The sequence below is a fragment of the Magallana gigas genome, chromosome 5, assembly GCF_963853765.1.
Source record: "Magallana gigas chromosome 5, xbMagGiga1.1, whole genome shotgun sequence".
NCBI lineage: Eukaryota > Metazoa > Mollusca > Bivalvia > Ostreida > Ostreidae > Magallana > Magallana gigas.
The window spans coordinates 56,262,640-56,283,123 of record NC_088857.1 but is presented as its reverse complement, the minus strand read 5'-3'; the positions used below and the strand labels follow the sequence as shown (position 1 = coordinate 56,283,123).

General features: G+C 37.6%; 2 protein-coding genes and 1 non-coding gene across 3 annotated transcripts; 1 reads left to right on the top strand and 2 right to left on the bottom strand.

Annotated features, from left to right (window-relative positions):
* Window positions 1-4,165: 4,165 nt before the first annotated feature.
* Window positions 4,166-4,252, top strand: Trnas-cga (transfer RNA serine (anticodon CGA)). Its single transcript has one exon. It is a non-coding gene; the product is annotated as a tRNA-Ser (tRNA).
* A 256-nt stretch (window positions 4,253-4,508) lies between these two features.
* LOC136275654 (E3 ubiquitin-protein ligase TRIM71-like) lies at window positions 4,509-6,161 on the bottom strand. The gene is made up of 2 exons (XM_066085290.1): window positions 5,533-6,161; window positions 4,509-5,427 (listed from the first exon to the last, which is right to left on the bottom strand). The coding sequence occupies exons 1-2, from the start codon at window positions 6,159-6,161 to the stop codon at window positions 4,509-4,511; spliced, it is 1,548 nt and encodes a 515-aa protein (XP_065941362.1).
* A 3,938-nt stretch (window positions 6,162-10,099) lies between these two features.
* LOC105339907 (speckle targeted PIP5K1A-regulated poly(A) polymerase) lies at window positions 10,100-20,425 on the bottom strand. The gene is made up of 10 exons (XM_011445690.4): window positions 20,264-20,425; window positions 19,729-19,931; window positions 18,970-19,359; window positions 17,308-17,422; window positions 16,774-16,883; window positions 16,198-16,439; window positions 15,366-15,595; window positions 14,879-14,965; window positions 13,268-13,389; window positions 10,100-12,154 (listed from the first exon to the last, which is right to left on the bottom strand). The coding sequence occupies exons 1-10, from the start codon at window positions 20,304-20,306 to the stop codon at window positions 10,898-10,900; spliced, it is 2,799 nt and encodes a 932-aa protein (XP_011443992.3). The 5' UTR covers window positions 20,307-20,425; the 3' UTR covers window positions 10,100-10,897.
* Between the last annotated feature and the right edge of the window lie 59 nt (window positions 20,426-20,484).

Genomic DNA, 20,484 nt, shown 5'->3' with positions numbered 1-20,484 from the left:
TTAATTCAGCGGAAATTTTAAAATCCTGTTTGAACAGCTTTTTTTTTAGAATAACCATTCCCGTAGCCTCGCTTTAAATCCCTAAATTTATGGTCTGAATGAACTGGATAACACGGATTAACGGCTGCACTTTATTTTTACTATATATACTTTCTTTCTCCTTTTTGGATTTTTTTTTTGGGGGGGGGGGGGGGGGGAATGATATAATAAAAAAAAAACTTGCGGGAAAGGGATACAATGCATTTTTTACTTAGGTGTGAACATATGATAAGTAGAATATTTGAATTCAATTCATATTCCTTCACAATCGCAACTTCTCGGGCCTTTCCGGCAGGCTCGGAAAAACAGCCTGCCGGAAAGGCCCGAGATCCTTCAATAAGTTTCAAGTCAGGTTCGGAATAGAGGGACCAGTCGTCTGGAAGAGGATGCAGATGCCAAGATGTCTATTAAGTTATTTTATTTTAGCTGAATAGTTGAAAATTAATATAGGTTTTTATCTGTTCACCAGGGAAGCACTGGAGTATTTACAATTAATTTCAGCAGGGACGTATATACTTCCCTGATTCGAGTTTACTCCATTACTGCATACGGGAAGAAGATGGAGAAGAATACCCTACCATACATGCACTACACATTGTGTTTGTTCAGAAAACTTCGTTCACACTTCGCTGCCTAACCGTCCACAGATAGACGTTATTTGCTGCTCTGAGGAAGACAAATGGGTGTAAAAAAAATGTCGGAATCGAGATCGTTTATCCCATTCTGTTTACTGGAGCTGAATAATAAGCGCTTCCGATTTATCACTCCCTTTCGATCCTTGTTGATCACGTGGGTTGTGATAGTATATAAGCGGCTACAACGGAGGTTGTAAGGCAGTTGCAGTCTGAAGCTGAAGGTGTTCACTTCGTAATAGGTGAGGACAAACCCTTGGTATTAGGATAAGTCTTATGTGCCTGAATAAGGCTTTCGAGACTTGAGTTTGGTTATTGTATTAGCTTGTGATAGCTGTTAGGGTTGATAGAAAGCGCGCGCTTACATATTTCTTAAATTGCTCAGGCAGAGCAGCCGAATACCCAAACCCAGGGTGCTTATATGTACAGATTTTGTACTTTTATATATTACAATTCAAATATCCCCTCTCTTACAAAAAATTATATTGGGACGGCAAATGCTGTCCCTTCCACCAAAGTTCTGGTGCCATTGTAGGGTTGACACCTTTCCTGCTGAACAAAAATACATTGAATTTTGTTTAAATTTTTATTTAAAATATCACTCATAAAACATTCATAAGTGGTATCAATTATTCTCATTGTCTGAATACATTTTTAGAATCTTATTCAAGACAAAAACACCAAGGGACAGAATATTTCAGATGAGGATAAAGGTAGAACAGAGGAAACAAAGATGACGGATAATCCAACATCTACTATAATTCTTTTAATTAAAAGATTTAATAAGTAAGTAAAACAGTTCAGTCAATGTGAATTCTAATTGGGTCAATATACCTGTACCACTCCTCCTTATAAGCAGTGGGCCTCAGTCCCTGTGTGGCATCGCTCCATTGCTGTAAAGGAATTGAGTTCTACACGTCCATTCACCTTTATGTAATTATTGAAAGTCACGGAGAGTTTGCTGATAACTAAACGTAACAAGTACAGTTCATTGATGTATTTTCTGATGGTTGATAGAAAAAAATTGTACACACATCATTAAAAAAAATGTCACTTTATTAATAGAAAAATAAGTTTATATATTGATATACATGTGAAAAGAGTCACTACAGGCACGTAGCATCGTTTTTGAAAAGTTGGGGGGGGGGGGCAGACTCATCCTAAAAATCTTGACAAGCAAAGAAAAAAAAGGGCATTAGGACTTTCCCAAAATATTAAAAATCCTAATCCGTGGGTGGGGCGTGGTATATAACTTCAATTTCAATCCTAAATTCCTTATTTTCAAATTAATTTTTTACATGCTCCCAAAAAAGTGGGGGGTGGGGGGGGGGGCAACTAATGATAATTCAATTTTTTATATGGAGGCCTGCCCCCCCCCCCCCCCCCCCCCGATGCTTCGTGCCTGCACTATACATGCATCTAATACAAAAACAAGATTCTCCGATCCTCAGCCTCAAAGTATTTTTTTCATCATAAGAATTATATTTTCCTTTCAACCTATATAAATGAAATGACATAAAATGAATTTTTTAGAGAGTATCAATGCATTTTACAAAGTAATTGTAAATTTGCCTACGATGGATATAATGGAATAAATAAAACAAGTTGAGTTAAAAAAAATTCCAGGTGCATCGATTGGCTTGAACTCTATACCAAGATGTATATATAAGTGGGAGTGCTCCGTGGATCCACTACGCCAAGCATGCAGTTGTGTAACTGGTGGTTATACTAGCATTAGAATACTAAACTAAAAATTGTCTGTATAAAAGTCAGATTTATGGTACGAATAAGAGAAATCTGGATAATTTAGAGTTATCGAACTTTGCTGAGAATCGTTAATAACTATCTGGACAATGTACAATACATATAGATCTTGTATAAATAAAATCCATCTCCTCCTGGATATTCTTATGTTTATAATCATTAGTCCTTTTTCTATTAGGATGATTTTACAGTCATATCACATGTTGAGTACTGTAGTTCTCAAAACGATCCTTAACAACTGTTTATGTATGGGATATAAACCTACATCAAACTCTGAACCTCTTGTGAGGCCGAAGAATTGTCCTGGGGCCAAAGTCTTAACAATTATAAATAATTCTGGCTGATTAGTTCATGTGAAGAAGATTTTTAAAGATTTACTCTATATATTCCTATGTAAAATTTCGACCCCCCCCCCCATCATGGCCCCATCCAACCACTGGGGATCATGATTTTTGCAACTTTGAATCTATACTACCTGAGGATGCTTCCTCACAAGTTTCAGCTTTCAAGGCTGATTACTTTCTGAGAAGAAAATTTTCAAAGATTTACTCTATAATTATATTCCTATGTAAAACCTCGACCCCCCCCCCCATTCTAGCCCCCCCCCCCTACCCCTCCCCCGACGATCATAATTTTCACAACTATGAATCTACACTACTTGAGTATTCCTTTACACAAGTTTCAGTTTTCAAGGCTGATTCGTTCATGAGAAGAAGATTTTTGAACATAAACTCTATATATTCCTTTGTAAAACTTCGACCCCTCCCCCCATTGTGGCCCAACCCTACCCCCGGGGATCATGATTTTCACAACTTTGAATCTAAACTACCTGAGGATGCTTCCACACAAACTTCAGCTTTCCTGACTGATTAGTTTCTGAGAAGACGATTTTTAAAGATTTTCTCTAAATATTCCTATATAAAACTTTGACCCCCCCCCCCCCCCCACCATTGTGGCCCCACACTACCCCCGGGGGTCATAATTTTCACAACTTGAATCTACACTACCTGGGGATGCTTCCACACAAGTTTCAGCTTTCCTGGCCAAATGGTTCTAGAGAAGATTTTTTGAAAATTTCTCAAAATTTTTCAATAATTTCTAATTATCTCCCCTTAAAAAAGGACGTGACCCTTAATTTTCTTAACTTTAATCCCTTTGCCTGAGGGTGATTTGTGCCAAGTTTGGTTGAAATTGGCCCAATAGTTCTTGAGAAGATGTTGAAAATGTTAAAAGTTTGTGACTAGAAAAGCTCACTTGAGTTTTCAGCTCAGGTGAGCTAAAAACAGCACGTAAATGGATTCACTTGGTTTACATGTGATACATAAACACAACAAAATATATAATATAATATATAACATATAATATAGATATAAATGTGGTCTTTTATATTTTATATCATGTACATTGTATATTATCAAAGAACAATTCGTTCACATACAAACAAAATTAACAAACAAAGACAAATAAACACGTGTGACGGTCAGACCGGTTCGAATACCGGCGCCAGATAGCTCAGTTGGTAGAGCACCTGACTAGAGATTCAGGGGGCCCGGGTTCGAAACCCGGTCTGGTCCGTCATTATTTCTTCCATCCCGTTACATTTGGTGCCGTGACCAACCCCTGGAACTGACAGGTGAACTCCTGCCAGGGGAAGAGCCTGGGGGGATCTTCGGGGACAAAGATCATTTAAGGGGGGAGGAATGTGACGGTCAGACCGGTTCGAATACCGGCGCCAGATAGCTCAGTTGGTAAAGCACCTGACTCGAGATTCAGGGGCCCGGGTTCGGGGCCCGGGTTCGAAACCCGGTCTGGTCCGTCATTATTTCTCCCTTCCCGTTACACACCACACGATGACATGCAGAGTAAATAAACAGTTTGTTTACATATGTCATATTTGCAAACAGTATATACATATATCTGTGCTGTCAAATTTATTTTTGCTCATACGATTTGTAATGACAAATGTTTTAAACAAACTTCGAATCCAGTACAAATATTAACAATTAAAACTGATTGTAGATATGTATATAGTTGACACACTCTGTATATGTTTAATTTATACAGTTGATTGGTTTATATGTAATTCATGATCTTCTTCACTTTACCTGTGTTGTACTCGGCCACAAAGAGGTTGTCTCTGAAGTCCATACATAAACCCCGTGGATACCGTAAATGACAGTTGCTAATGAAGCCGAGAAACTGTCCGTCCTGATCCAGGATGTGGATATAATTGTTGTCACCATCTGCTGTCAGGATCCGACCTTGGCTGTCTGTTGTGATGCCAGCTGGAGTAAATGTTTTAATGAAAAAAAGGCGAGGACCAGTGTAGGTAAACCGGAGTTTCCCGGCCTGATTGACCACCACTACTGCACGGGCTTTACAGTCTGACACACAGATATCTAGGTTCCTATTCTCACTTACGTATTTATCTCTACCAGATGAATAGAGAGGTTGTCCTTTGTCATTGTACTGAATACTTTGTTTCTCTGTGGAGCCAGAGTAACACACAACTTTTGTTTGTTTCCAATCATCACTGTCCATGACAACCAGGAGGTCACCAGAGGAGGTACTACAGACACTGTGAGGTTTCCACCCCTGTAGTCTGATCAATGTCCGTACCTCTGTATTCTTCACTATGTTCACAGTTCTAATGTAATCAGTATAAACTAGATCCCCACTCCTTGTCACTTCGATGTCGTGTGGAATGTTCCCTGACTTGGTCTGGACGGACTTCACTAGTTCTCCCTGCAGGTTGTAAAGTTTCATCTTGTTGTTAGCCCAACCACGCGTCCACACCCCTGTATCACTCAGACACGACACACCGCATAGTTCTTTATACCCTGTGTCTATAGTTGTGATGACATGGGGTACACCCTTTAGCAACACCCGGTCTGGGGTCGGCTTGCTGTAGTCTTGTTCCTCCGTTGTGATAGATAATGCTGACAGAGAACCAAAATGTTTAATCAGCTGATCTGTGGGGATATCCCAAGGCCTAAATTTTGGTAAGGACACTTTGAGTTTAGGAGGCAATCTTCTGAATTCATCAATCCTGGATTTGTAGGAAGAGACACGGCTGACATCATTGGAGTCGAGTAACTTCTTCAGATCAGCAATGCTCTGTGTGATTTCAGAAATGGTGCGTGTGATTTCATCTTCCTGTTTATTTAGGACGACCAGGTGTTTGGAGTCAATATCCTCCACGTTAGATTTCAGTTTCTGTATAATGGTGTCTATTTTTCTGTGCCAGATTTCTCCTTGTTTGTTAATTGCTCTTGTTAATTTCTTGGAATTTTTACTCAGATCAGCTTTCTGCACTGGGGTGGCAGATGCAATCTCTTGGTATTTTGGATAAATGGATTCCTCTAATTCTTGCAACTCTTTTTGTAAAACTTCTTTTTTGTCTTCAAAGTTTTGGAAAATGTCAACCTGTTTATGTCCTAAATGTTTGTCAGAAGAAATACACTTTGCACAGATAGGAATGTCACATTGTTCACAATGGAGTCCACATCGTTCAGTGGGGTGTTTCCTACACTTAGGATAGTTCAGGGTGGATAAATATTGCTCAAATGAGACCACATTATGAACTAATTTAGAGGAATCTGATAAATGTTTCTCTTCACAGCCTTTACACAGATGTATGTGACAAACTTCACAGTACATGGGGGCTGCAGAAACCCGACACAAGGTGCAGCGTACAACATCCTGGGCACTGTACCATGGGTCCATGGTCAGGGACACCTAGTAAATATAGGGGGAACTAGGCCTGAAAAGTCAAGGTCAGCATGCATTCATGATGTATACATGTATATTAGCTTGGTTTCATCAGAGATTCTTTTTCATAAAGGACTATGTGCGGTTTTGTCAAATATCTGCCCCCAATTTAACCAATTTTTAAATAGTATCGTATAAATATCAAATCTTCATAAATGACTGTACGGTGGACGCCTATCACTTTAATCTTGATTTTAGTCGTCATTGCGCATTCGCTGTTTATCTATGATGTCACCCAAATGACTTCTCGCAAATGGGCAAACAAACAAAAATATTCTCATTTTTGCTTTATATTTTGCATTCAGAAATACAGAGCGCAGGTCTGCTCAAGAACGATTTTAACATATGTTTTTCTTCAGATGATTATACACATTATACTAAAAAATGGTACTTTTTTACCGCAAGCCTGCGCTCGATGTTTTCCAGTCGAAAAATCATCGGAAAACACCCACATTTTGCTACAAAACATCAATTTATCAAAAGAAGGCAATCTTGATGACGTCACTTTGGTGATACACTTTCAATACAATTTTAACTATCTTCCATCTTATTTTTAAAGCTTGTAATGAAACTCTAATTTGGGGGGCAAAAAAAGCATAATACAGCACATAGTCCTTTACTGTAGATTTGTTGTTTCAATATCTTTCTTAACTGATTTTAAAATTAGGTATGAATTTAACCATAAAATTTTTTTTAGTCCACATTATGTTTGATTATTTAGAATACACAATAAGAAAGTGGGATATAAAACTTACCTAATGTTTCCCCATTGGTTAACTCTAGTTTCATGATCCGACATGGCGGGCTCCAGGTGTTTATTGTTCCTGGTCGGTTGCTACCTGTGCAAGATCATGCGACTGATTTAAATGCAAGGTACAAACTTGTACAATGTACTGGGATTTGGGTTGGTCCAGAATCTAGGTCACTCATTGTTTGGACATTTTTATCACTGGTTAACATATTCAATTCAGCTTAAACATGTAGGGTACCGTATTCATTATGTTTTTAAAAAATTGTTTTTCATGACTTGAGACCCCTCTATTCAGTCGACAATGCTCTATAAAAGCTGATGGGGTGTACATAATGGTGCACATATTCCTTTGAGAATGAAGAATTGGTTTAAGTCCCATCATCAGCATACAAATGTAGAGTGAAAATGCATGTGTTATGTGTGGATGTAGAACAATTATTTAGCAAAGATTAAAGCCTTATAAAATTAATATTTAGAATCTCATCTTGATATGCAAAAAAATATATAGATGGATGAAGCAGAACACTCTGGAAAAAACTGTTCATTAGAAAAGACAAAACGTTTTAATAAGTTATAAGCCTTAAACTGCCTATTGGATTTTTTTCCATATATTTTATGTTTATTAAGTAAACTTAACTTGTGAGTACCACTTGGGCACAGTGTTGTTTCGAAAGTTAAGAATCAAAATTATATTAATGTAGACCCAGGGTTTTAGAGTGGAGCATATGGCTCAGTGGTCACTGGCATTGGGCCAATAACTGATAGGTCGCTGGTTTAAACCCCGTTGTGGACACTTGATGGTGTGTGTTGTGCACTTAGACAACGCAGTTTATCTAGACTGTCTCAGTGCATCTAACTGAAACTGGGTACCAGCTTATGCTGGTGGTTAACCTGCGATGGACTAGTGTCCCATTCAGGGGGAGTCAGTGACTCTCATCTGCTTAGCACCACCGAAACCAGGGATAGCACCAGCCTTATGCTCCTAATGGCACGGAGAAGAATTTAACTAACCAACAGTGTTTTAGAGATTTGTGTAAAGGCAAAGTTGTTTTTTAATTTGGACTGTTAAAGCTGACATAAATTCCTAAAAGCATTTGGTCGCCATATTAGTTTCGATCGCTCCTCTACTGCCTCTGGGGTATAGATACCGGTTGAGAAAGTTACGGTCGGTTGCACGGACTTCTAAATGCATGAACTACACATTGTAGTAAAGAATAAAGAAAACAACAATCAATGAAATACAAAATATATTCATTTTGTGAAAGGATTTTCTAGATATCTTTATTATTTTGAATATACAATGCTGCCTCACTACGCATTCACATCGAACACGTGTGTCGTTCATACAGAGTGAATAACGTCTGCGTCTTTTTGAAAACCCCGGAGGCACTACATCGAACACAGTAGATAAATGATAGTAAATCCAAGAAAGTGACAACGTAACATCGTTTCCATCCGTTCCTTCAAAAACGCACCGTTTCTAACATCCATGTGATCATTGACATTGCTCGATCTGCCACAGTGTGTTGTTTGCGCATGTGCGATGTTATATCATACACAGGAAAACGGTCTACAATTATCGAGGATATCTGCGCCTGGATTTCAGTCTGTCTTGTTTCGTCGTGTATCGGATATATCTTGCCAGTGCAGTGGTTGTCATTTTATTGTTCTTCAAAACGCGTTTCTACACGTCTTTTCGTCCAATGTAACGTGTTCAGGTGTATGAAATTCCTGAATGCGGTGAAGCGTGAATAGTGCTCTCAGCCTTATATAGGGGGTGTGTAGCGATGAGCAGAACAATAAAAATCGACAACTAACATGGCGGTAGTCGGAGATAAAAGGGAAATAATGCGTATTTATGAATTCATGTCAGCTTTAAAACAACTTCTGAACTTACAAAGGAGGCCATAAAATTTATCCTTTTACAAGTTTGTTTTCCTACAGTGAGCTTTGGCTCACATGGTCTCAAAATTCAACAGCCAAATTAGTATGATCTCATAATTAGGGCCCCGCTTCGCGGGCACCCTATAGTGATCCATCTGTCCTTTCATCCATCTGTCCTTCCATCCATCCATCTGATATCTATTTTTCGGAGCATATCGTCTCTCCCCTTGGCCCAATCTGGCTCATATTCAACTACAGAGTGCCATTGGGTAAAAGCTGTACAGTGATTTTGAACCATGTTTTTAGGTCTAAGGTTAAGATCATAGCAGAAATAGATTTTTTTAAATCCTTGTTCGGAGCACATATTCTTTTCTTTTGGTCCAATCTGCCTCATAATTCAGTCACAGAATGCCTACAGTCAAAGGGAGTGCCATGACCTATAAAAGGTCAAGGATCAAAGTCATCGGACCACGCTAATACATGTATCTTCTTTTTTTTCAGAGCACTTATATACTGTCCACTTGGCTCTATTTGGCTCATATATACTTCATATAAACAGAGCTTCTGAGAAAAAGGTGTGGAGTTACCTTGAACCAAATTTCAGGGTCAAATGTGAAGGTCATAGCAGAATTATAGAGCATAGCTTCTTTCCCTTTAGTCCACACAGGGTTCCATGTGATACAAAAATATGCAGTGACCTTGAATGATGTTTGTAGGTCAAGTGTCAAGGTAATATCACACCACGCTAAAAATCCTTTTTAAGGGCATATATACCCTCCACTTAGCCCTATTTGGCATATTCTTCACATTATCACAGCTTTTGGTTAATGGTGTGCATTGCCTTTGAATAAAGTTAATGTGAAGGTCATGGCAGATCTCTTTATTATCAGTTTTGAACCATACATTATTTCCCATTTGCTTAATCTTGCTCAGAATGAACAAAAATGCCTGTATGTAAGGGGTAATGGGATTGAAAACAGTTCTATTCCAATGGAAAATAGGTCAAGGTCAACCTGCATTAATTTGGTTCTGTCAACCAAGATGAAAATTTTCCCACAGCCCTATTCGTGAAGCTCTGAATACCTTGTAAATAAGAAGTCTTAATTTGTGATATGCTAAACAAGAAACACTTGTTTGAATCACAATCTAAAGAGATAACCCAGCATTTTCTGCTTAATGCACATTGAGAATATTTAAGACCTGTTATGCTCTTATTTTGGGTCAGAAAACATAAAGAACTTGATAGAGAACAATGAAACAAAGTCACAAACTATTGGTCAAAACATACACAGATTGCCGGTAAATAAAGATGGAAAGTAAAACCATGATTCTTGTATAGACACAAGTACTTCAATGATAAATACATAATATGAAAACAGGAAAGTAAGTACATGAGTACTTAGACCAACTGGTATAATATACATACATGTCTCTACATTTCCACTGATTGTAGGTAAACTAGAGCAGTAGGGCTTATTTCTACATTGAGCTTAAAGATCAGAGTAATCGGAGACAGGCTTCCTCTATGTGTTAATGTCAAGCCTCTCCCATGATTGCTTGTTTCTATCGCAATTTCCAATTATTTATCTATTACTTCACCAATACAAAGAACAATACAAGAGACAATTAACTGAATATGTTATTCTCAACAAACATCTTTAATTTGTTCCATACAGGAAATAAAAAAATTATTCCAACAAATGTTTCTCACATAACACTTCAAATAGTTACGCATAAAAGAATTTGTCGACATTTTTGAGGACAAACTTCTTCATGTAATGATAAATACAGTCGTATTCCTTTTGTCGTGTATCAGCCATACAATCCACGAGCACCGAGGCCCCATTATCAGAGACCAAGGATCGCATCACACACCTGAACTCTGTGATTGGCTATCGCAATTTCCAATTATTTATCTATTACTTCACCAATACAAAGAACAATACAAGAGACAATTAACTGAATATGTTATTCTCAACAAACATCTTTAATTTGTTCCATACAGGAAATAAAAAAATTATTCCAACGAATGTTTCTCACATAACACTTCAAATAGTTACGCATAAAAGAATTTGTCGACATTTTTGAGGACAAACTTCTTCATGTAATGATAAATACAGTCGTATTCCTTTTGTCGTGTATCAGCCATACAATCCACGAGCACTGAGGCCCCACTATCAGAGACCAAGGATCGCATCACACACCGGAACTCTGTGATTGGCTTCTGGGCGGGCCCATGCACCTCGTAGAATAGCCTCTCAGACACAATTTGTTCTAACTGCAAGTTTTCCTTAAACCCTCTTTCTTTTAACTCCTTTATCAGATTTTTTCGCTCCACCCAAATCCTACACATGACTTTGACATCCATATCGACGTAATACTCAGAATCTCCAAAATCATACTGAATATAAGACGGATCTTGTCGCTGGTTCTCCTCTTCCTCAAATCTCCTCTGCTCTTCTTCCTTTCTCTGCGTTGCTTCCTCTTCATCTTCTTCATCATTGTCTAGTGGGTTTTCTACAGGGACTAGTTCTGTTCCATCCACTACATGTGGAAGGGTGGGGCCCTCCCCAGCAGGTGCCCAGCCCCCATGGCTCCCAAAGTCTACATCAGCGTACTCCTCACCCCCAGGGGCAGTCATCTGGGGTTGGGAGCTTTCTTCAGCTTCCTCAGCGAAGTGCTGGTCATCTCCCTGGGAAGTGCTTGGCTGGTTCGGATCTGACCAGTTTTTCTCCACCTCTTGGCTGGTCCCCACATCCTGCTGACCTTCCATTCCTTCCTCTTGACCCTCCATCTCTTGCTCCGTGCCCTGTTCCTCTGTAATGGGGCGGAGGGGTTGTCCAACGTGTCTGTATACAGAGTAAGTTCGGGACGGTTTGAGCGTCACTGGGAGATTAACCACAGCCAGTTCGCAGTCAAACATCAGGAGTCGCTCGATCTGTCGATACAGGAACACAATCATCTTCTTACACCATGTGAGTCGCATGTTCCCCGAGGCCTGCAGTGTTTGGATGTCCGCCCGCGACAGCTTGTCCATATTCATGTCAATCAAGAACTGGTACGGTCCGATCTCCGCTAGGCCCTTAGGTTTCCTGGACATCTTCAGTTTTTTTGGTTGGAATCCCACAGGGACGTCCTCACTAAAAATGTCCATGATACTTTTTGTTTCTGCATTTGCAACATCGAACCATCGCTCTGATTTCACGACAGCAAGCTGCATCTCCTTCACTATTTTAGTCAGCATCTTCTCGTTAACGTTCTGTGTGATGTTGTGATTGAGAACAAAGGGATCCTGAAGGATGATTACTCCAACCTACAAACATAACATGGCAAATTACCACTATATACAAAACACTTACAGCAGAATTCATGTGTTCTTAAAATATGTATTGCACAAAATGTTCTTGTATACCACTTTTTCTCAATTAATCAGTATGTCAAGCAGGCAACATTTCATCAAAACTATCTGGATCATATAAATTTATAGGTTTGTATTTTGTTAAAAACAGCTGACTCGTGAGGTTTGAACATTTAAGCTTATTGTTATTTCTTGGCACATACATGCCAACTATCCCGATTTTTGCGGGATTCTCCCGATTTCACGCCGTCAAAATTACAAATCCCGATATCCCGATCGGGATTGTCAAAATACCCCGAAATCCCAATTCTCAAAAAATCCAACCCGTTTTACGACAGTGGAATGAATGATGTTACAAAGAACACAAAAACAGCCATCCATCAAACCACCTGCTGCTACCAACTTCTTTATGAAATCAAAATTGGAGCAAGATGAAGGTATTACTAAATTTTTTAATAAGCTATTAAATATATAATATCTATAAACAAGTTTAAGTCAGGAAAAATTATAAATACTTTCTTTCACTTTTTATAGCAACTTGACCCATAAATGCTTTTTAATATTTAATTTAATTAATTATTCATTTTATTTTGTAGATGTCACAAGAGCAGAGGTCCTGTTTCCCAACTGCGTTGCAGAACTTAGTGCTTTTTGAACTGCTATACCATACTATTTATTGTTTGTTGAGATTTTAAAGATTGATTTAATAAAGATTGATTTAATATATGAAAATAAAGTTATGTACTTTATTTATGATTTCATTTGAAAAAGGAGATTGTTTGATAAACACATTAGGATCATAATGTTAAATAGATAAAGAAACAGATGAATTTCTAAGAGTTCAATTGTTTATACAAAGCAATTACACGACAAAATGCAGCGAAATTTCCTTCTAGGAAAATGTCCTCGCGCGTAAAATCCCCCATGGAGATTTTCAAAAGTTGGCATGTATGTTGGCACACAGCTGATATCATGCTAGATATTAAGATAATAAATATAAATCCATTGTGAAAAAGATTCACATACAGAATGTGGAAATTAATCCTCAATAATATTGAGTAAATTGACCTTGAGTGTCTTTTCCAGCACCGACAGATCCAAGGTGATAGGTTTCCCTGTCCTCACAGACATGGGATTAGCCAGGAAATCAAAATGGCTGAAGTACTGGAAGAACCCATACAGTAGCTCCTCTGTCAACAAAACATATTAAATTACCAAGTGTTTACAAAAAAAGCAGACAATTTCATTAATTTTTAAGCTAATAAAGTTATATTTAAGTTGAATTATTTTTTCCATTTCAAAATAATAAAACTACCGTATTTTTCCGAGGATTAGTCGGTATTTTTTCTCTGAAGCAGAGCACCCGACTTATCGTCTTGTTCGACTTGTCGTAGGCTCGAGGTCAGAAAATTGTTAAGAATAGCATTAAAAATCTTGGTTTTAATCATCTTGAGTTGGCTGTGTGATTGAAAATTGCATTGTTGAATTCACTGTTCATCTTTAATAATTATCATTTTCACTCATCTGTTAACACTTAAATACATCATAATAACAACAGTTATTAAAGAATGTTACATTGTCTTTAATCAATTAAAAGTTTTACCGTTCTGTTTTTATAAACACATCTTCACATGGTTCTATGTATCACTAGTAGGAAGATAACATTGCTCAGTAAAATTGAAACCAAATTTGAATGGAAGAAAATACTGCAGTAGGTCCGGGGGATGTTTTTTAAATTTAATTATTTTATTAGTAAAGAGTTGTTAGTGGAAAGTATAAATCAGAAACTGACATCGGTTGTGTTAATAATCTTGTCCTAAGGCTGAGATCTTTACGGCAATTTCACTCCCTGTGTATATAAGGAGTACCGTTATAAGAGTGATTATAGTTCATTGATTAATTATTGTCCAATTCTTTAATTATTGTTAGATAAATTTTTTAGGAAACGTATGTATGTCGTATATCGTCATTATCAAGTCGTACGAATGATCGATCTATTTCTAACAGTGTCTATGTAAAACAATAGCGTGTAACTGCATTACTGGATACAAAGTCAACAATTTTCATCAAATCATAGTAATTGCTAAGCTTTCTGCACTTGAGATCCCCCTTTGAAGTCCGACACGAGACAGGTGCATGCCTATGACACCGGAAATTGTTAAACAAACATTGACCACGCGCCGAGTCAACAGGTGGCTGGTTACGTAATGGCGAATACACTGGCGATAGTCAGAGTGGATAATTATTTTATGCTTGGGAATAAAATATTTCTGACAAAGTAAGTTTAGTTTTGCATAACACGCGATATCGGGAATTGTTTAAAATGAAAGCGACTTTGAAGATGTTGCCGGTATTTGAAAATATGATGCATAAGTTTAAAGCGTAATTGTTTAAATGTTAATCATTAATAATAATTGGTAGCAATATCGGGGACATCGTGGCATCATACACTGATAATGTTACTGCAGTTTTATACGCCATTTTGAAGTGATAAGATCGAAGCATGGTCTGAATCGACGTATCGTAGGATTTTGTTGACATTTTGGCTAAAAATGAGCAATTCGACGAGTCGTCGGGAAAATACGGTATATGTGTAAAAAATGACTATCACAATTAATTGTAAATCCAAACTGTTGCTCTAGAGCAACTAAACTGAATTTACAAAACAGTGTACAATACCTATGGTCTGTATGTTGGGGGTGGGAGGCATGAACTGAGCCGACACAAAGGAACAATCCCATTGGTCAACAATGGTCCTATCTCTCCCTACAAAATAAAGAAACCCATAAGAAACATGACATATTTTAATAGAATAATAGAAAACTTAAACCCTATTTCTACACAGAATTCATCACACAGTAGAATAGGGCTAAAGGGAGCACCGGGGGCAATAGAAAAACTCATCTCTACAAAGTGTTCAATATACAGTTGATCAGGATCATTGGGAATAACAGGGGCAACACCACTAATTCATTGTAAACACAATTTGTTAATGAGTTTATTATGCATGTCTAAGATTATATGAAAGACATCAACCTTGCTCTAAGTGTTGATACATCATGAAATTAATGTGTCTCTGTAACAGTGTTTAACCATATTGTATATAATGTAAAGGTAAATGACAACTTGTTTTTCTGAGGTTTGGGGAGTTCTATTTTCTACTGACCACACATCCTGGAGAGCTCCTCCACCGGGGGTAGTATCGGGGGCGTGGTGTTCATCAGGTAGTAGATGACCAGCATGGTTAGGGCGTAGGAGGACAGGCGGTTACAGGCCTGGGGGTTCCCCGCGATGCCCTTCAGCTTGGCCCAGTACCTGATTGAGTAGACCAGGGGCTTTATCCTAGCGTCAAACAGACTGAAGGTTTGCAGGAGGCGCGTGTTCTGAAGGGCCAGTCTGAAAAACGTAATAAATTGATTAAATATCATTTATTTTACAACGATTGATAAACAAGTTCAACAACTTGAACAGACTTAAAGTCTGTAGGAGAAGCGTATTCTCTAGGGCCAGTCTGTAATTTGTAACGAATTAATTAAATAACATTTATTTTCCAACGAGTGATAAACAAGTTCAACAATTTGAACAGACTTAAAGTCTGTAGGAGAAGCGTGTTCTGTAGGGCCAGTCTGTAATACAGAAAAGACAGAAACTTTATTCAGTTAAATATCAAACCAATGCTATCAGTTGATGAGGAATTAAAGAGAAAAGACTTCTACCAGTAACACTGAAATATTGTATATTTACATGTACCAGTTGATTTACTCACTCAGGACTTATGACAAATGTGTGCACAAAGTTAAGAATTAAGGTACCATAAATAAACCCCAAAACATTATAACAATGGTTTGGCTGGTCACTGGGAAAGATCATGTAATTATGAAATTCTTATCTAATTAATTTTACTGTAATTTGTACGCATTTTAGAGATTTCAAAATGTTAAAAATATTTTTTTAGAAAATTGAGTGTTTAACTTTATTAATCTGGAGTCAGGACCTACTTATTATTGATAGAGAGGTCACACTTGATCTGGGAGTTGTAGTCAGTGAATCGCAGGATCGGACAGCGCTGGCTCGGGATGATGCGTGTGTCCATGCACGACGGAGCGTGCTCAGTGATGATGCGCTGGATGAGCTTCAGTTTGTCCATGGGGCGCATGTTGTCCACTTCCTGTTGGGAGAGGGGGCCACTGTTCTTCTTCTTCAGTGTGTACAGGTCCTTGATGTAGGGAAGTACTATGTTCTGAGGGACAAACAAGAAAGCAGTTAGTTCGCGTGTGTACATTTCCTTGATATAGTGTAGTACAATGTTCTGAGGGACAAAAACAAGAAGGCAGTTAGCACTGACGCCAGTACAAGAGATGAAAGAAATATTAGCGTCATGAATTTAGCCTTGGAGAAATGAGGCACATTATCACTTGATAAGTTTACAAATGCATTTATCAAAATCATTTTACATTCAATGTAAGTACACCACACTGCTTAAAAAATGATTCTCGATTGAAGAAGATTTATGTTTCCGGGACTCATCTAAAACCAAATTTAGAGATCACCTCATCTGTTGCTGACCCACTTACTGAGGTTCGGCAGGGAATTCCCAGTTTTGTCAGATCAATGTAGACGTCCATGTCACAGCCCTTGATTCCAAAACCATTGACCGAGGATCCAAACTGATTCACTGTCATTCCTGGTACATTAATGAAAACGGATCAACATGAAGATTTACCCTGATTAAAATAGAATACCAATCTCAAAGCTTAATACATCACATTACATTTATCTACAGTATGTGTTAATTTTAAATCTGGATATAGTAAATACAGTAAATACAGGTATGACAAAAACCTTTATCAATATATTGTAAGTGACCTTTTGCTTTAAAAATTTAAACACTTTTAACTCATAAAGTATCATAAAAGCTATCAGCATCATGATATATACATTTGCTCACAATATACAAATTAAACAAATAATTGCTGGAATTGATCACCTCAAATTAAGAGATCAAGTGCATTTATGTCGCATATATACAAATGAATGTATACTATTACATGTACATTTGAAAAGCAATGAATGGTTGTTGGGATGCTTTTGAACTTCCCGAGACAAACCTGGAAAGAACGGACTGAGTGCGTCCTCCAGAGTTTTACAGATCGTGTAGCGAGACTGGAATTCGGCTGTGGTGACCTGGGTTAGCTCTACTAACAACATCACCTGGGTCTGAATCTGAGGGAGAGCAATGGTCATGTCAAAACTAGGACAAGGTCAAACCTAGGACAAGGTCACTTGATTCTGCAAGGTCACGACTGACTGCGATTGTAGTGCCTGATAAACCACGGTTTAAAGAACTACTCCGCAATGTCAGTTACGATACTGATGTAACTGTTAAGTCGTTACCGATACAGATCAAGTGGGAGTTCAAAATAAATGATGAGGTTTCTAAATACAGGAGAAAACTGCTCGAGATCCTTGGACGTTAACTACTTGGTACTCAATATACCAAGGGGAAAATGAAACATTTAGAGCTGTAACAAGAGCTTGGACTTTCAGTGGGATGTTACTATCTAGTTTGCTCAGTAAAAATGGCTGTCAAATATTGACCTCCTTTCTTTTAATTTATCAAGAGAAGCTCATTAATATTCAAAGGCTGTTGCTCTGTTATATGAATGGACAGTTACCAGGAAATATTTGCATATCCATTGTTCTTTCCCACTATAAGTCCATACGGAGGAACTACAAATATATTTCTATAATCGCAATTGCGCTGTCTGTATACTATGACATCATAAAGGTGTGACATCATATTCTTTTCCATTACGTTATAGATTAAAACAACTATACGATACATCATATGTTTTTCTCCAACTCCATAAAATTGATATATCTAATATTAAAACATGTCTTATAATAACATTTTAAAGGAATTACTTTTATAACATATCACTGATTCTGTTAACAAATCTATGTGAATTAAAATGATACATTACAGTCTGAACGTTTATTTTTGATGCAATAGCTAAATATCAAGGTCTATGCTAATACAGGGTATTTGAGAGTGGTAAAATGCAAATATAAGTAATAAACAACGATTATTTAGTGAACATGGCGTTATGAATAGCAACTGCTCTGCTGGCATATTTTCCATGATGCGTTAGCGCGCATCATGGAATATGCCAACAGAGCAATTGCTACATAACGCCATGTTCACTAAATAACGTTGTTTATTTCTTAAATATACATCCCTGGTTTAAGTCAGACAGGTGTCATTGCCTTCAATGTATTCATATATATTAGATAAAATACATGAGTAGACCCCACCAGAATCAAATTGGATTTGTCACATACTGCCCAAAGTACAAGCTCTTGTTAAAACGTTTCTAATTCAGTTATTTTTTTTTTTTTAGTAAATACTACTTGAAGGTATTCCTTTTTTGTATGTCAACACCCAAGGATATCAAGCACAAACAGTCATTTTAAATAAACTGATTTAAAAGATATTCATCAATGCATTGAACATGCATGTAAATAAAATGATGAATTTCATATTTAGTACATAATTTGATTTGTTTTTACATCCATTGAAATCAATACAAACAACAGAACAAAAATTGATGATATCACCCAAAACGACTAGACAATCATGATTGAAATTACCAAATGCTTACACGATCTTACATTGTAGCAGCCTTATACTACATCATTACTGCCTTACTCCTTCTTCATTGCTAATTCATCAAGCACTCTTATCCCTAAAGGATAGTTGGAAGCCTTACCCCGACACACTGATGCTGCTCCAGATAAGTCTGGAACTCCTTCACATCGATGGGTACGATGTCCTGACCCTCGGAATCCTTGGCTCTCCCCTGCTTGATGGGTGCGGGGCCTTTTATTTTCCCCTTGCGCCGTGGTTGAGCGGCTTCGTAGGGACCCATCTGTATGTTGTTGGCGGACAGCTTTTGGTGTAACTCGTTATACTTCTGCCACGGCAGATCCCTATTGTTATCTTCCCGTTGCCATGGAAAGTAGGGCTCTGTTCGCAGTTCTTTAAATGTGCGTGGCCTGATCTCTATGCGCTGACTGTTAATGACGTGCTGCCCATAAGTTGCCACTGATCTTGCTGTGTCAGCTGATTTAAACTCCACAATGGCAAAAGCAGGAACTTTCTGATATAAAACATTGTTTTCAATAAGTACAAAATTAAAGCATCTATCCTGGTTGATGAATATCATGATAGGATTTTGTCACAAACAAATGTTTATCAGATAATATTATTCCCACCAATCCCAAAACAAGCTCCCTACTCTCTAAATACTTCATTATGCTGACTTAGGTATCTCATTAGAAAGTCAATATAAGAAAGACGATCAGTTCTTGCTTGTTATGCCAACACTTGGCAGAAGAAAATGAGCTTATCAATAAACTTTAAAACTCATGAATCAAATCACAAGCAATGTATTAAATGTTCCATTTAAAAAGCTAGAAAAAAATTCATCAAGTTCACAAAGATTGATATACAAGAGGCAATGACTTACAGTTTTCATGGATTTCTTTTCATCATAAACTATTTTTTCCACCGGTCCAAACATGCAGAAGTAGGCCAGCAGTTCGTGCTCCTGGGTGGAGGGTGGGAATCCCCGGGCGTACACACTGCGCTCGGACTCGTCCTTCCGGCGTTTGTACCGCTCCAGTTGGACCTGATGTCTCTTCCCATTGACGTGGTATTCATAAAGATCCGCTACAAACAGATTTTACTCGTAAATAAAAAAGTTATAAGATAAAATTCGATTTAAAGGAAACTCTATAACTCTCTTAATGGGTTGTAAAAATTGAAACTAGGCCTACCAGTAGAATTACTTCACCATCTGAGATAAATTGTCAGTACTTTGGCTAATAACTTTTACCAATCAAAATACTTTTTTAAATTTCCATTCTGTATCATGAGTATTTTTTATCATCAAGCTATTTTAAAAAGCTAAATAAATATAAATATATATTAAACCTCAATTCAGCATTAGAAGCTGATAGCTACTTTCAGTTACTTTATAACCATGGTTATAGTATTCTTACCTGAGGATATTTCACACTGACATATATCGCAAATAACAAACATCACAGAAACGATAGCGTTTGTTCCTATCAAAAAAAATCACACACGACAAGTGAAAAAATTTCTTATAAGTCTTCCCCAGTGGTTTGAAACGTTCAATGACCAGCCATGATGCCGTATACTCTCGAAGACGTGTTATCTTTAAATTTTTTAAATCAATCTGAGAGAAAGTAAAAAAAAA